We start from the raw sequence: 17,816 nt of genomic DNA on the forward strand, positions 1-17,816 counted from the left end.
TGGATATTCTGAAGATAAGAGACCTCATTATAAAACTGGTACGGCGACAAGGGTCGTGTATCCAAGTTGTTAACCCGTCTTGAAAACTACGTTAACATACATGTACGATTAGAAAAATGTTTAGGTTGAAATCAAAATGTGGTTGATAGGAACAACACAAATGGGCGAAAGGGGAGTGCCGGGGGGGGGGGCATTACCATGAATAAGTGGATACCATGTGCGACCCCAAAACATGTAAAAAAGATGTATTTTTCAAGATAGGGCACGTTATACGGACGTAACGTAATAAGGATGTCAAAAACACTAAAATAATGAAAAAGGGTATCTATTTTCGCGAAGGAGCTACGTGTTTAGGGTCGAATTTGCGAGGGTATAAAGACTAAAATGTTTTATAAAGGATGTACTTTTCAGGTAAGGTTCTCATCTAAGATGAACTTCTTGAGGAGTGCCACTGTACGTGCGCTTCCTCGACTTTGGATTGACAGTGTCTGCGTTGAAGTCACCAGCAATGCCTACCAGGTATACGAGATGCGCGTTGACTCGTCGTCGATCTCTATTATCAAAAGCAGATAGAACTTTATTTCGGTCGGTCATGTACACAAATTTGACGATTATCGGGTTGGGCGCTGTAGGTTGAGTAGATCTTGCGTCTGGAGTTGCGCGTCGGTGTAGCTAGGCGATGAACGCTAACAAATGCCATCTTGGTTGCTTCGTTTGCGTCAATGCATAGGGCAACGATGCAATTCTGATTAACTTGGAAGATATCCTCGTCAGGATTCTCATGTAGCCCGTAGAAGAGTAGATTGGAACGGCGGTTATAAATCTCCAATGAAGTGAGCTGTTTGTGTAGGTCAGCAATTCGAGACTCCAGGTTGGCCGTAACTTTCGGCATAATATCCTTCTCGATCTCCATAACTTTTCCCAAATTGACCTCAACAGCTCCTCCTATGTCACTTACTTTGGTTTTGATAGCGACAATATCCGCCGTTAGATAGCCCAGCTTTTTTTAGAACGACGATTCCTGTTTGTTCGCACCCATAGTTCTATAAGTAGCTGTACGTGCGAGTACGTTGTGAGTCCCCGAAGTCTAGGGGCCAGGAGAATACCAAGGCAAAGTTCATGAGCTGTTAAAATCCGGAATATAATTCAGATCCATGTGATATTGGAAGTAAATTTTTTTAAATCAACCCAGAGTAAAAGTAGTCAAAGTAGTTGTTCACACAACACCGTCCAAGTAGCGTTCCATACAATATGACTTTAAAAAGAAAAGGATATCCCATACAGGGCATCTTCTTTGGGTTGTTTCAAGTTTTTTTTATATTTAGGAATTCTGATAAACCTAGGTCAATATCAACAGTCATACAGACGGATTTTTCGATAGCTTTCGATCGGATAAATCACAATATAAATCACAATATTCTTATTGCTAAATTATGTGAAATGCATGTCTAACCTTGTGTTATATCATTAGTAGTAGATTTCTTAAGTAATCGCAACAAACTGAAGTATAGGAGCCAGTTATCGAAATCAAAATGCAGTGTTACGGGTGTACCCCAGGGTACCAAACTTGGTCCCATTTTATTTTTGATAATGATAAATGGTGCCTGTGGTGATAGTACTTTGTCATACTTTAAATATGTAGATGACTTAACTATGGTATAGTGTATAGAATGAATAATCAAACTTCACAAATACAGACTGAAATTGAATTATTCAAATCATGGACTTCTCGAAATGATATGGAACTCAATGCATCAAAGTGTTCTACAACGTCAATTTCATTTTCAAAACAACCTCTTCAACCGCAAGTGATCTATATAAATAACACCCCATTACAATGTGTAACCACAGTGAAAATCCTAGGAATTACAATCATGTAACCGAATGATGAGAAAGAGCAATAAAAAGAAGCAATGGTAAGAAGATTGAAAGCTAACAATTTACCAGAATGCGATTTGTTAACAGTGTATATACGGTATGTAAGACCAGTCCTAGAGTATTGTATACCTCTATTCGCTGCTTCTCCTACTTTGAAACAGATAAGAGTTATTGAAACTGTCCAGAAAAGAGCATGCAAGATAATATTGGGAACCAAGAATCTATCGTATAACATGGCTCTAAATACCTTAAATTTGACACCACTTGAAAGTCGAAGAGTAAAACTTACCACAGATTTCGCTTTAAAGTTAGAAATTAAGCAATTTTACAAAAACAAGTACCATGGTAAAGATTGCAATTTGTGTAATGAAGTGCAATATTGTATTATTTATAATTTTATTTTTATCAATTTTAACTCCATTTTTAACTGCACGTATATGAATTTAAGTGTATATTTATTGTTAATCTTAATAATTGTTTATCTATTGGCATTGTGTAAACATGTATAATTCAGTCTGTGACTGCCAATCATATTTTTTGCAATACACCTGAATTGAATTTTTAATACAAGTTTGTCTCTTTAAGCAGTTATTGTTCTTCGATGCGAAATCCTGAGTATATGGAGAATAAGAGGTTGTTTATTCCAATTCAAATAATTTTTTTCTTCTTCCCCTCTTATGTCTTCATATAATTAATGAACGTTTTCATGCATTGTACGTTTTCATCAAGGTTTTATCATACACTGCAAAAACGCCGATGTTAATTTAAACACCAGCCTGGTATCTATATCGGTCCACACCAGAGAGGTGGTGAAACAACACCAGTCTGGTGTTAGGCTAACACCAATATGGCATTTAAGCAACACCAATTAGTGTTAAAGCGGTTTCTGTTTGATTCTTAACTAGTGTTGTTTCAACGCCACTCTTGTGTGCCAGGCTGGTGTTGAAATAACACCGGCGTTTTTGAAGTGTATGTATATGATTAGTACGAAAGCAACAAGTTGTCGTATTTGTCTTTTTCTCTCTCGATCAACCAGCTCCTGAGAATCCTGACATTCCTGGACATGGACACCAGAAGCGCAAGCGCAGTAAAGACATCACCAAAGGTTCAAAGCGATGGGTCATCCTGTTTGCTGTATTTTTTGTCTCCTTCTTAGAAAACGGTCTAGTGAGGGCGATCTCACTAATTATCAGTGATCTCACAAGAGAATTTGATGTCAGTGCTGCCTACATAGGATCCTATCTAGGACTATCCTTCAGTCTTGCATATTTCTGTGGTAACCAAAATATATCTTTTTCTTTTTCAAACAACCTCAACTTTCTCATTGGGGGGGGGGCAAATTGATAAACACTCACCGTTTTTTTATTGATATTTAGTGATCCTTTGATAGAATTAGACATATGTGACAGAAGTTAGTTACCAATTAGATTTGAGACGCCTTAAACATCATTAGGCTTAAATAGTTAATTTTCACAGTGCTTGTTGAAACTGTTTTTTTTTTCATTGAACATCACAAGCGGGCAAAGCTCAATTTAAAAAAAATTATAGCTACTCAGGGTTGCAGCATATTGATCCCTTTGTTAATTTTGAAATAAATTAATAAATCATGATAATTTAAATTTGTTGTGTGTATCCATGCAGGATTTTTCAATATCCTTTTGCTTCGGCGATTCTCGGTTCGACAGCTGGTTATGTTTGGTGGAACGATTTCGAGCATGGGGCTTCTAATTTCATCCCTTGCTCAAACAAGTTTCCAGTTTTCGGCTGCTTATGTAACGCATGGTAAGTATAATTACCAGATCTAGGATCTGTGGAATTCTACTTTATTAATAGCAAACGACTTCTTTTTACGTAATAGAGCCCACCCCCTTATTTCATATAGAGTTGGGCTTATCTGGTTGGCAACAAACTCGACGTCGGCAACATATTTTGTTACCTGATAAAACACATAACATATTTTAACCAAATAACACTAAACAGACATACATTCTTCAAATCATGTTTCCTAGTCATGACGAGTGCCATGACCGCAGAAAATATGCATACAAAACATTTCTGATTTTCGACAGTAGGCCTCAGTGTTCGATCATGATTGTTTAGGCCTGTAATAGGTCAGCACATATGAGGCAAATGTTCGATCAGAATTATTTGGGCTTGTAATAGGTCATTACATATGAGGCAAATGTTCGATCAGAAATGTTTGGGCTTTTAATGGGTCATTATATGAAGCAAGTGTTCGATCATAATTGTTTTAGGCTTGTAATAGGTCAGTACATTTGAGGCGAATGTTCGATCAGAATTATTTGGGCTTGTAATAGGTCATTACATATGAGGCAAATGTTCGATCAGAATTGTTTGGGCTTTAATGGGTCATTATATGAAGCAAGTGTTCGATCATAATTGTTTTAGGCTTGTAATGGGTCATTACATTTGAATCAAGATGTTCGATCAGAATTGTTTGGGCTTGTAATTGGTCATTAAATTTGAGTCAAGATGTTCGATCATAATTGTTTCAGGCTTGTAAAGGGTTATTTCCGGTGCAACATGTGTTCAATGACAATCGATTGGCCTTGTAATTATTCATTACTAGTCAGGGGCCGCGGAACGATTTTCAAAGTGGGGGGGCTGACCGTGCTAAAAATCACAATCATATGGTCATTTTTACGTTTTTGTACACGGTTTTGGAAAAAAGTGGGGGGCTGAAGCCCCCCCCCCCCCGGTTCCGCGGCCCCTGCAAGTACCCATGCATTACATTCAATTGTTTCAACAGGTATAGGGACAATCTTCGTCATTCTTCCATCAAGCACATGCCCCAAGGATTATTTTCCCGATCGTCTGCCGATAGCTACAGGAACGATTCTCTCAGGAGGAAGCGCTGGGATCATCGCGGTGCCCTGGCTATTTGCGAACCTCCTCCAAGGGTACGGCTGGAGGGGTTCTCTCTTGATCTTAGCTGGGTTGAACTGCCATCTAGTGGCCATTGGTGCCCTTTTGGAACCATTACGGAGCAAGGGAGGTGATGGCAAGGATGTTAGTGAAGGTGAAGACGTGATTCTAACAAATGTTGATGTGAAAATCGACGACGAAGAATCTGCAACCGCTACTGATCGGGAAGGCGGGAAAGGACGCTCGGACGCAGACGGGCAGGACCAATTTCCGGCGCTCCAAGACGATTCTTGTAGCTATACCGAACCTCAAGCTTCTGTCGTGACTGGATACATTGAGGAAAGCGGGGCTGAAACCGAAATCAAGTCAGCAACATGTCCAAACTGCCTATTTAAAACCCTGCGTTTACTGGGGTTCAGGGTCTTTAAAGATCGACCATTAATGGTTTTTTGCTTTATCGAAGGGTTTTTGTTCTTCTATTCTTACACCGCTTGGATTTTATACGAGATCCCAAACGCATTAGCCAAGGGTCTTTCCCAACAAGAAGCAGTGCTTGTGTCTGTCACGGGTGGTGGCGCCAACTTCATCGGTCGTCTAGGAATAGGCCTCCTTTGGTCATTGCCAGGGATCAGGTTTGATATCTGGTACTCACTCATCTTTCTCCTGTCGGCAGCTGCATTCTGGACCAATTACGTCGCGAACACTTTTAATTTTGTTGTAATACTATCCGCCTGCTTTGGCTTATTAATGGGAGCCAAATTGACGTCACAGCTACAGTCGATATACCTTGTTGTGGGCGAAAGCTATTATAAGGCTGGTGTGTCCATGTTTTTCATTGGTGTGGGCCTAAGCGTTCCGATATCAGGAGCAGTAATTGGTAAGTTCCAAATGTCTAAACACAAACTTAAATTTTAAAAGTTGAGAATATAGCTTGCGTTTTATTTCAAAATGGGTCAATCTGATTATCATTCATAATCATGGCTAACAATACCCTTTATTTCATTTTCAAATTAATCTTCAATTTTCTTTTTATAAAGGAGGTACATGTCGGTGCTTGGTGTTTTCAAGTAAATGGAATGTTATAAAAATAAAAATCCTTGAAGTTCGTATAACGATTCTAGCTTAATTCGTTTTTGTCTCACCTGCATAGCAGAGTGAGACTATAGGCGCCGCTTTTCCGACGGCGACGGCGACGGCGGCGGCGGCGTCAACACCAAATCTTAACCTGAGGTTAAGTTTTTGAAATGACAGCATAACTTAAAAAGTATATGGACCTAGTTCATGAAACTTGGCCATAAGGTTAATCAAGTATTACTGAATATCCTGCCTGAGTTTCATGTCACATGACCAAGGTCAAAGGTCATTTAGGGTCAATGAACTTAGACCATGTTGGGGGAATCAACATCAAAATCTTAACCTAAGGTTAAAATGTCATCATAAATTAGAAAATATATGGACCTAGTTCATGAAACTTATACATAAGGTTAATCAAGTATCACTGAACATCCTGCATGAGTTTCACGTCACATGACCAAGGTCAAAGGTCATTTAGGGTCAATGAACTTTGGCCGAATTGGGGGTATCTGTTGAATTACCATCATAACTTTGAAAGTTTATGGATCTGATTCATGAAACTTAGACATAATAGTAATCAAGTATTACTGAACATCCTGTGCAAGTTTCAGGTCACATGATCAAGGTCAAAGGTCATTTAGGGTCAATGAACTTTGGGCAAATTGGGGTATTTGTTGAATTACAGCCATAAATTTGAAAGTGTGTTGGTCTAGTTCATAAAACTTGGACATAAGAGTAATCAAGTATCACTGAACATCCTGTGCGAGTTTCAGGTCACATGATCAAGGTCAAAGGTCATGTAAGGTCAAAGAACTTTGGCCACGTTGGGGGTATTTGTTGAATTGCCATCATATCTCTATAAGTGTATTGGTCTAATTCATAAAACGTGGAAATACGAGTAACCAAGTATCACTGAACATCTTGTGCGAGTTATAGTAGTTTTCAAAATCAGCACTGCTGCTATATTGAATCGCGTGATGCAGGTGAGACGGCAAGAGGCATTCCACTTGTCTAAATATTACACTGAAGCTGTTGCCCATCTTTAAAATCATTTTTTTTCAACAAATATATTAAAAATGTCATTTTTTTAATTAAGGTATGTCATATGTGCGGTATCGTCAGGTTATGGTTTGGAATAAATATTCCTTCTATTTTGCAGGGCGTCTGTACGACATCACAGAGTCTTACGATATAGCATTTCTGATTATTGCGGCTGTAGATGTCGTGGTCGTTCTCCTCAACAGTGCCAAACTTTGCTGGAAGCGATTTCGGAGGAGCCCACCAGGGGAATGAGAACGTCAACCAATGAATATACAATATAGAATGAATTTACGATAATATGTCATGTTAAATAATAATAGTTATTGCATTGGAGCACATCAGCACAATGGCTTGAAAGAGGACGCGCCTCAAAAAAGGCTGCGGCCCTGAATATACAGAGTATAATATTATACGAAAATTATACAAAAGCAAGGCCACAAGAATAATAACTGATGATAATACTGTCATTTGTAAACAATTTTTCAGCTTTACTCCTATGTGTTTAAGATCGCATGCTTGATCTGTAATGAAATTCATAAGTCAGAAAAAATTGGAACCAGTGGGATTCGAACCTGCCATCTACTGCTTTCCAGGCAGCGACTTAACCACCAGGCTATTCTGGTTCACGATGAACTGGAATTCAAATACCTTCGATTCACTTCTTTCTGACTCGTTAATATGCAAATGCATTTCGCAGTGGACAATAGACACGGCTAAATCACGATGAACATGATTTAGCCGTGAACCAGAATAGCCTGGTGGTTAAGTCGCTGCCCGGAAAGCAGTAGATGGCAGGTTCGAATCCCACTGGTTCCAATTTTTTCTGACTTATGAATTTCATTACAGATCGAGCATGCGATCTTAAACACATAGGAGTAAAGCCGAAAATTTGTTTACAAATTATAATTTCTTCCTATTAAAGCCTCTTTATTTACTAATACTGTCATTGTTGAATAGAATCATTGACCTCTGTGTATGGCTTAGATAGTTCGGTAGAGCCTGCTGTATGAAATGTATTTTACGTCAACCACATTCTTGCTTTTAGAGAGATCAGCAGAACGTGCTGTATGAAAAAAAATCTTGAACACGCCTAGTTGCCTACTATTTCGAATATAATAGACATTTCGAATTAATATAAAGTCGATTTCCTAAATATCCAAATTTGTTTGCTTTTCGAAACATCAATCATCTAATATTGTGTACTTCTGTCATGACTGTATAGACATGTAGGCCCTTGTCCGGAAAGATATATGATTTGATTTCAAGAAACCCGTATCTGATGAATGATATATCAGTGAAATAACTCTTAAATTTATTAGCATTGGACACGGCCAATTAAGGCTTATGTGGTTTCAGTTAGTCTATATATATTTCTAGTCTTTTTTAATTCGGAAACAAAATGAATACTTAGCCTATCAAAATATTTATCTAGTTACAGATAGGTGTTATATACAGTGTCCCATTTCAACATTTATATTCGGTTTCAAGAGGTGTATGACTGTTTTCATTCTCTATCACAAGCAATTTTCTTCTTTATACATATGCGACTAATCAAAGTTGTATGATTCTGACATGGTATAATTTTGACGTTTACATGACCTTTCAGGACAAAAATAACAGTATTGATACTGACATGAATGAGTCGCCCTGTGTAAAATAAAGAAATTGATGAAAATAAATGCAGGCGTGAAATTGCGAAAGAATACTTTCTTTCAGAATTTGATGAAACTTGAAACCAAGAAAGGGGATCTTTCCCTCTCACCCGGTCCCACTAGACTACAGGCACAGACCCTGATTGAAACTTTGATCAACAAGTGTGTCTCCGCGCAAAGACTAGCACATACAAAACTTGCTAGTGAGAGGGCCTTCAGTACACAAGGCATGAGTAGGCTGCAATTCAGACCCTTTACTCGAGTGAAGGGTTTGCACAGCAGACTACGGTCCCACTTCCTTGGGTTTGTGTTCTGAATGTTGATCTATGATCATATTATTCTTTACTTTGAAAGTCTTCAGATTTATTAAAACGTTATATAAAATCTCAACATGAGTATCACCTCAAACATGAAAGACTCCAGAGTATCCAAACTCGATCCCAAGCGCGGGACATTCTCTTTGGTGAAGCGTTGTGGCCCAAAGGATTAGTCTCCGGACTTTGAAACAAAGGGTCGTTGGTTCAAATCCCAGCCATGGCGTAGTTTCCTTCAGCAAGAAATTTTTCATATTGTGCTGCACTCAACCCAGGTGAGATGAATGGGTATCTGGCAGGAATTTATTCCTTGAAATGCCGAGCGCTGGAAACTAGCTGCCTGAGCTACAGCTGGGGTAATAATATCCAAGTCCTTTGGAAGCGCATAGAGACATTATTCATAATGTGTTATGCGCTATACAAGAACTGACTATTATTATTATTTATCCTTTGACTCTATAGCAGGAAAAGAACAAAAGAAGCCGGTAATTGAAATGAATACAAAATTCAAAGCTCGTTAGAAATCAACAGTTATATCTAATCGGCAGATTATTCATATTCAAACGAATATTCATTATTCAAAGTGTGGTACTTCTCAAATATATTTGCATTGTATTGAATCAAATGCATGATTCTGTAGTCATAGCACGTGTCAAATCTGTTTTTTTTTTCTTCAGATGTCTTTTTCTTGAAGCTTGTTCTCATTAAAAGAATCACGTGACTTCAAACCAATCAATGGAGGCTGTGGATAACCGTTTCGATATTTTGGGGGAGAGTATCACGAGTCACATATCCGGGAACCGTAATATATGGATCTATCCAAAATCCTATCGTTCATAGACATTATATTTTTATTTTATCGATTCCAATGCAATATTATAGTCACCGTCTGAGTCAAAAATTGTCTTTATTAAGTTTTTACATTAGCAAAATCACTGAGATCCGACTGCCAGATCCGACCAATCATCGATAGCTGTGGATAACCGTTTCGTTCTCGTTGGCGAGTATCGCGAATCGCATAACCGGGAACCGCATTGGATCAATGTATTCGTATCTGTGTTCGTCGTCCCCTTGCGCATGCGTAGTCGTCGTTATTGGTTTAGGCTTTCGGCATGATTTCGTCAAGCTGGCGGTGGCGATAGGCATTAGATAACCGTCATCCTGTAAAAAGAAAATTATGTATATTTAAAATGATATATTGAAAAAATATGTTTGGCTATCCAGAGCCCTGAAACATCGGGACGTCACCTGGGTATTTAAGGCGGGATGGGGCATGATGACCAAAAGTGAACATTTTCTAATGTTTGATAACATACATGTATAATGGTATTGTATGGATTTAGTTAGGTGATAGGCGACAAAGCAATTAATGTCTTCCTCATTTCTTTCCATTTTCTAAACTTTTTCGTTTCTCTTCGTTTTTCTGTTGGTCTGTATTGAGTATTTTTGTCATGCTTGTATCAAGAGATGACATTTACACAGACTTGTACAATATTTTAGCCGTACTTATCATTTCTGAGTTGAAATGACCAGGAGTTCAAGAATCTGTTGGATCCAAACTCCTTTGTTGGTCTGTCTTTGACCCTGAATGTGCAAGAGGTGACCCTGAAATGATAATTATGACCACAGTCTGGGTCATTTTCACCCTTTGTTTGGGGCCACTTGTTAACCCTATATTCGGTTCAAAACTAACCCAGATTTTCAAAGGTGCGTTCAGTAATCTCATTTATAATGATAAAGTACTCGCATTATGTTTTATATGAATTACCATTAGCTTGGTGCCATCTCCTTTGAGATCACTGACGCGCGCTGACGGACGGGAGAAAGCCACCGTATCCCTCAGCGTTGATAACTCGTCGGTCTTCTGCGCACGCGCTCTTCTGCGGAATCGTGCCACGCCCACAAATAGACCAGCCAATAGGAGAAGCCCGACGAACACACCCATAATGCTCAGGCCGACCTTTGGTCCGTGGATGTCGTTCCGACCGGAAAGGAGAGCTGAAAATTGACAGAAAAAGCGGAATGCCTTATATATTTTGCAGGAATGATAAAATAATGAGATGAAAATACAAGCGCAGGTATTCAAATCAGTGGTAATTTGGATCGATCTGCATCAATGTGGCTGTAAAGAAATCGTGGGTATTTTTCATTCAAGTTATAAAAACGTACCAAATTTATCAGATGATTTTCATTAGTTGCTAGTAAATATCTACGCTTTATGTATCATGAATGGTTTAAATAAATAGTTCATTTGCATGAATTTATTTTAAAGTTTATAGCACACGATCAGATGATGAGGATTTTTCGATCATAATGATAATAATGAGGATGATGTTGTCGCTGATGCTGCTGCTTTTCATTTTGATGATGAGGTGATGATGATGTTAGAACTCGATCAATCACTACTTTTAATTCGGTCATGTACAGAAGGCATGATCGGGGAGCGTTTCATGAATTGACTTGCTCTGCTTTATTCAGAAGTTACCATAGTAAGGCTGCTTCTCTGCCATCAAAACCAAGGAAAGTTCTCTGATGGCAAAGTTGATGAAACGGTCCCCAATAAAATGACTGTTGATCGGCAATTTTAAATCCTATTGTTCTATTCAACTTGATTTTTTGTGCAACCAATGGCATAAGCCAAGAATTCATTAGAGTGCTTTTATACTTCCTTCTTTTTCTTCTGCTACCTTTGCGAAACAACAACAACTAACCATTGAAAATAAACTAGCGCGATAGACCGCCCTTTCACACTGTAACTGATTCCAGTGAAAAATAAGGCTAATGTCGAATATTCAGCACATGTGAAACCAGACTAGAACATGATTAGAATCACGAACGCCAATCACATCATTACAATGATGATTCAAGATTCACGTTTGTAAAGGCCCAGAAATACTTCCCTGCACTGAGTAGAAAATTATCACCGAGTGTGGGTGGACAAGTTCAATGTCTACCAGCCATCCCCCTCCCCCCTTCTCCCTCTCTCTCTCTCTCTCTTTCAACCCAGTAGGAAGCTTTTCAACAATAACGCGTTATCACACATCCAATTTTCTCCTGACATTTATATTTTCCAACAGGAGGAGAACTTTTAGTTGCACACTTTTGATTTCCATTTGTAAATATCTGTCGCTCAACCTCATCGCGACCCCGAAAGTTTCGTCGATACCTTGTTGGCTAGGCCTTCATCTTGGTCATTGCATTGGGGCTGTCATATTCTTCATTTTACATATATTTTCGCTCCTGTTGTTAACTGACATTGTGCCTTCATGCCTCATGCCTGTTATATTCAATATGTAAATGGATATTATTGAACTCCTGTCACATTCAAAGATTAAATATTTCTGCACCAATCGCTCGAAGGTTGGTGAGTTTCTTTATATTTCTCAATGCAAAAGACTCTAACTCCCACAAATTCAACAATAGTAGCAGTGATAAATAAATTATTTTATTAATAATTATTATAAAGGACACAATGTAGATAATGATGATGAGGGCGATGATTAACCATCATTTTGATCGTTATGACATTGGTGATAGTTATGATGATAAAAAAAAATTGAACTCATTTTGGTATAATGATTATAAGTAACAACCAATTCACATCATACTGGAATGATAATAGCTATGTTAATGATGCTGTTGATAATGATGATGGTAGTAATGCAGATGATGATGGTAATGTTAGTACTGCTAATGAAAAAAAAATAATGATGATAATGACAATGATATGATAATAAATGATGATGACCAAGACGACGATGATATTATATTACATATATACTACCTGGGGGATCCTCCTGTGTTGAGAGAATAACTGGATCGCACCAATCACCAGAGCCTACATCGTTGACCGTTCTAACCTATTTAATTACCAATACAATAATATGATAGAATTTAAATCTAGCGCGCGTTTCACAAGGACTTACAATTATTGTAACTATGTCATTATTGTAACACTCATGGAAGCCTTGATTTTGATTGGCTGCTGAGCCTCGTTACCATGGTAGTTGCCACGATGGCATGGTTAACAAAGTTGAACGTCGTTAAAGGGATGGTCCGGGCTGAAGATATTTATATCTTAATACATAGAGTAGAATTCACTGAGTAAAATGCCGAAAATTTCATCAAAATCGGATAACAAATAATAAAGTTATTGAAGTTTAAAGTATAGCAATATTTTGTGAAAACAGTCGTCATAAATATTCATTAGGTGGGCTGATGATGTCACATCTCCACTTTCCGTTTTCTTATGTTATTACATAAAATCATAATTTTTTCATTATTTCATACTTGTGTGAATAATGTGTCTCCCTTATAATAAAATAAGTTGCAGCTGCAATAAATATCTAATGCACTAAATCAGTTGTCAATCCAATTTTTCTAGTTCTTGGAGGAAAAAATTTGAATAAACCTAATTTCATATAATAAAATACAAAAGAACAAGTGGAGATGTGACATCATCAGCCCACCTAATGAATATTCATGACGACTGTTTTCACAAAATATTGCTAAACTTTAAAATTCAATAACTTTGTTATTTGTTATCCGATTTTGATGAAATTTTTGGCATTTTGCTCAGTGAATTCTACTCTATTTATTAAGCAATGCATACTTTTAGCCCGGACCATCCCTTTAAGTAACGGGACCCTGTACTGCAAAAACTAGGTGTTATAACTATACCACCGGTGTTAAAACTTTTCCTCCGGTATTTGTAAAGAACCATACAAAGCATTTTACACAGGTGTTACATCCATGGTGTTAGCGAACACGTTTTGGGTTCGGGTTTTATTTTACTCCTAACATCCACCTTTTCACCTATGTAGTTTATTTCTTTTTGCCTTTTTTTTTTTTTACCTATTTCTGGATTTCACTATGATACCTTATTTGGAGAAAGGAATTGTATATTGTACTCTTTAAGAGATATGGAATGAAATTTGAACTTGAATTCGAATTTGAATTTTTTAAAGGCCGTCTCACCTTGAACGAATATGAACGGTTGGCAACAAGACCGTTTAATTCGTATTTCATCTCTTTCGATGAATTGTTGATTTGGATGGAGTAAGGTTTGGCAGTATCATCGTTCCCGTTGGTCCAAAACTTGTACTGAAGGTCGAAAAATCTATTTCAAGGAAGAAATTATATAAAGTTGTGAATAATTACATTGTGTGGAGCGTTGTGGCCCAGTGGATTAGTCTTCGGACTTTGAAACAGAGGGTCATGGGTTCGAGTCCCATGCATGGCGAATTTATCCACATTGTGCTGCACTCGACCCAGGTGAGGTAAATGGGTACCTGGCAGGAATTTATTCCTTGAAATGCCACCGCGCTGTAAAAAGGCTGCGGGCCGGGGCTAAAGCCGGGGTAATTACCGTGTTTACACTTAATCGGCATTTGGTTCTGAACCAATTGCCGATGCAGAATCGGCATTTGGATTGCGTTTACACGTTGTTACAGCTCGCGGTTCAGAACCGCGAGCCGATGCAAAAACCTAAAATGATACGCATACCTACAATATACGTCATAATAAAGACAACGCTGGATCAGTGCGCTTACAATTACGTCACAATGGTAAAGTAAATGAAATGCGCACAAATTGCCGGTGCAGAATCGGCTTTCTGTTTACACGTAGTAAAAAAGCCGATTCTGCATCGGCTCGCGGTTCAGAACCTACTACTTTGTACCGTGTTTACACTTAATCGGCATTTGAATCGGCTCGCGGTTCTGAACCGCGAGCCGATTCAGCATCGGCTTTTTCATAGCGTGTAAACGCGAGCAACTTGAATCGGCTCGCGGTTCAGAACCGGCAATTTGCACCACCAAAGTAGTAGGTTCTGAACCGCGAGCCGATGCAGAATCGGCTTTTTTACTACGTGTAAACAGAAAGCCGATTCTGCACCGGAAATTTGTGCGCATTTCAATTACTTTACCATTGTGACGTAATTGTAAGCGCACTGATCCAGCGTTGTCTTTATTATGACGTATATTGTAGGTATGCGTATCATTTCAGGTTTTTGCATCGGCTCGCGGTTCTGAACCGCGAGCTGTAACAACGTGTAAACGCAATCCAAATGCCGATTCTGCATCGGCATTTGGTTCAGAACCAATTGCCGATTAAGTGTAAACACGGACTTGTACCGTGTTTACACTTAATCGGCATTTGAATCGGCTCGCGGTTCTGAACCGCGAGCCGATTCAGCATCGGCTTTTTCATAGCGTGTAAACGCGAGTAACTTGAATCGGCTCGCGGTTCAGAACCGGCAATTTGCACCACCAAAGTACTAGGTTCTGAACCGCGAGCCGATGCAGAATCGGCTTTTTTACTACGTGTAAACAGAAAGCCGATTCTGCACCGGCAATTTGTGCGCATTTCAATTACTTTACCATTGTGACGTAATTGTAAGCGCACTGATCCAGCGTTGTCTTTATTCTGACGTATATTGTAGGTATGCGTATCATTTCAGGTTTTTGCATCGGCTCGCGGTTCTGAACCGCGACCTGTAACAACGTGTAAACGCAATCCAAATGCCGATTCTGCATCGGCATTTGGTTCAGAACCAAATGCCGATTAAGTGTAAACACGGTATCTGTGGTGCAAATTGCCGGTTCTGAACCGCGAGCCGATTCAAGTTGCTCGCGTTTACACGCTATGAAAAAGCCGATGCTGAATCGGCTCGCGGTTCAGAACCGCGAGCCGATTCAAATGCCGATTAAGTGTAAACACGGTAAATATCTAATTAAGCGCATAGGGACGCATTTGGCAGTGATATGCGCTATACAAGCATGTTGGTATTATTATATAATTATTGCTTTACAGGGCCCTGTGCAAGAACACGTTTAATTACAAATGAGCGTAAGTGCCGAAATGAGGCGCAATCCTTTGATTAAACGCAAATTTGTGGATTATTTTCGTTCCACTTCAACTTAACTTTCTTTCACCGCCTCATAACCCTTAACTTCATGAGTGGTGCTGGGTTTTGCAATTGAACTGAAGTAACGTGTAGCGCCCCCATAAGACCCGCAGATTAGAAGATGGGAAGAATTAGAGGTTGCAATTGGTACAATGCAAAATTTAGATGACAGATTTTTTGCAGATCAGCCAATAGTCAAGACTAATGCATAATGATCTTGCAGAGGCTTTTGTAGCTGTTTGCCACTTACACATTATAATCTTTATAATTTATTATAAAAACTAACCTTATTTTCCCATTTATATTTGCTGGCAAAGGAGTTTCCCAAGAGATCAGGGCGATTTCTTTGGTCGGTCGTTGAACAGTCAAATGGATAGGTGGAGGAGGAACTGAATAAAAAAAAGTAGGTAATTGCCAATAAAATAAAGTCATTTACTCACTTTTATCATAAGAGAACTGTTGCTGGGCATGCATAGGCCTTACGAGCGTCTTTCGATGGCTTGTGCGATCAGTGAATTACTATTTTAATCATAAATTATATCTTCATCATTATTATTAGCAGAAGTAGTTGTCGTAGGCTTTTTATCAGCGTGGCTCATGTTATATTGACTCAAACAAATAAAATTGCTCTATGCATAACTGGGGGGAAAATGTATTCATATTTTATTTAAAAAAAACGACCGAAAATCCCAAGTTTGAATTCTAATGGCTGAAAAAAATCAATGGCAACTATACACTTTAGCAATATTGGAATATTATGTGAGATCGAGTCTAATTCACATCACTGATTCTTGGCAAAAGCTTTGGACCGGCCTTAGGTTAACCTCGGGTGTTAAACCACGTTTTAATGAAGTGCCTGCTCCCAAAATATTCACCAAATGATGAATATGTTCATACTACAGTAACAATGCGCCAAAGCAATTGAAATAATACGAGGAGAAAATAAATGTTAAGCACCCTTTGATATGTCATATAATGTTGATTTATACCATGGGAATTTCAACAAAATGAATGTTAGAATTGTTTGGCTCAGAGTCTATGATCTGATTAACTCATTTTAATGTCGAATTACAGATTCCCTGGACACAATTCATGACTCACTTTCTTGTGGAGAGTATATTGTTACTTCTTCGCTTCTTTCTCCTTCCCCTGCTTCATTTGATAAACTTATGCTGAGAAGGTACTTTGTGTAGACGTGTAGTCCAGTCACCACTTGATTGATGACTGTGGGGTCGAATATACGCAGTGTCCCCGTTTCGCTGTGTGCCGAGTCTATATCTCTGTAATAGATATTGAATCCTACCACACCAGATGGACAGCGGATGACTGCTTGGTCTGGAATCTGCACGTAGGAAAATAATATTAAAATGTTTTCATTTATATTTCGGATGAAGAAAGATATCTGAAAATAAATATTGAAGAGTGAATAAAGGCATATTTGTAAAATATTCATCCATAGTAATTAATAAAGCCTTTTAAATTAGGATTTGAAACGCGAACCTTTTCACAAGAGCAATTTAAAACATGCAAGTACATCATACATGTAAGTGCTATTAATGTATCATAAGCTTGCTCTTATTTTAGGTTCCCGCACTTTGTTGTCCGCGTTTTGTCTACTGGAGTTACCCCGGCCAAACAATTACAATATTTTACTTTTCTTTTATTTCATATACTATTTTCATGATCATACATTTTGTTCCTCTACTCGTTGTATAATTACTGATTGTGTAAATCAAACCAAATCAAATCAAATCAAATTTATTCATACCTGCCATGCGACCGAGATCTGTCGAGGAAACTTAATATCGCTGGATGGTAGGGGAGTTGTCGACCGACTCGGCACTGCATAAAAAAGTAAAACCAAAATTGACATCTGGCCTTTATTCATTGAACAGAAGCCTGCAACCAAGACGCTGTTCTATTTACGTTACATTGTTTTTTTCTTGGTCTATATGACATTGTATTTTACAATAATCATTCACTTTTTAAGCCAATAATTTTGTTTGCATTTTAAATGGTTCATAATGAAAACAAATCTTTTTCGTTGCAATTTTAACATCTGAA

General features: G+C 38.3%; 2 protein-coding genes across 2 annotated transcripts in view; one reads left to right on the forward strand and one right to left on the reverse strand.

Moving 5' to 3' along the window:
• The first annotated feature begins 398 nt into the window (after window positions 1–398).
• On the forward strand, window positions 399–9,579 carry LOC129271409 (monocarboxylate transporter 3-like). Its single transcript, XM_064106564.1, has 5 exons — window positions 399–411; window positions 2,915–3,154; window positions 3,520–3,660; window positions 4,649–5,641; window positions 6,998–9,579. Exons 1-5 carry the CDS (start codon window positions 399–401, stop codon window positions 7,129–7,131), a joined length of 1,521 nt encoding a protein of 506 aa, XP_063962634.1. The 3' UTR covers window positions 7,132–9,579.
• The window catches only part of LOC129271332 (tyrosine-protein kinase receptor Tie-1-like), a 31,982-nt gene continuing 23,530 nt past the window's right edge, over window positions 9,365–17,816 (reverse strand). The window contains exons 13-19 of the mRNA XM_064106659.1: window positions 17,521–17,594; window positions 16,854–17,094; window positions 16,039–16,141; window positions 13,823–13,964; window positions 12,630–12,705; window positions 10,614–10,843; window positions 9,365–10,006 (exon numbers count right to left, since the gene is read on the reverse strand). Of these exons, the coding sequence (XP_063962729.1) occupies window positions 9,809–10,006; window positions 10,614–10,843; window positions 12,630–12,705; window positions 13,823–13,964; window positions 16,039–16,141; window positions 16,854–17,094; window positions 17,521–17,594 (1,064 nt within the window). The 3' untranslated portion in view covers window positions 9,365–9,808. The remainder of the gene's footprint in view (window positions 10,007–10,613; window positions 10,844–12,629; window positions 12,706–13,822; window positions 13,965–16,038; window positions 16,142–16,853; window positions 17,095–17,520; window positions 17,595–17,816) is intronic.

Source organism: Lytechinus pictus, chromosome 11 (genome assembly GCF_037042905.1).
Source record: "Lytechinus pictus isolate F3 Inbred chromosome 11, Lp3.0, whole genome shotgun sequence".
Classification (NCBI taxonomy): Eukaryota; Metazoa; Echinodermata; class Echinoidea; order Temnopleuroida; family Toxopneustidae; genus Lytechinus; species Lytechinus pictus.

Excerpts from the sequence above, each read along its gene's own strand:
- LOC129271409 (XM_064106564.1), top strand. Across the intron at positions 3,155-3,519 it reads CAGTCTTGCATATTTCTGTG|GATTTTTCAATATCCTTTTG; the intron begins GTAACCAAAATA and ends GTATCCATGCAG. Across the intron at positions 5,642-6,997 it reads GATATCAGGAGCAGTAATTG|GGCGTCTGTACGACATCACA; the intron begins GTAAGTTCCAAA and ends TCTATTTTGCAG.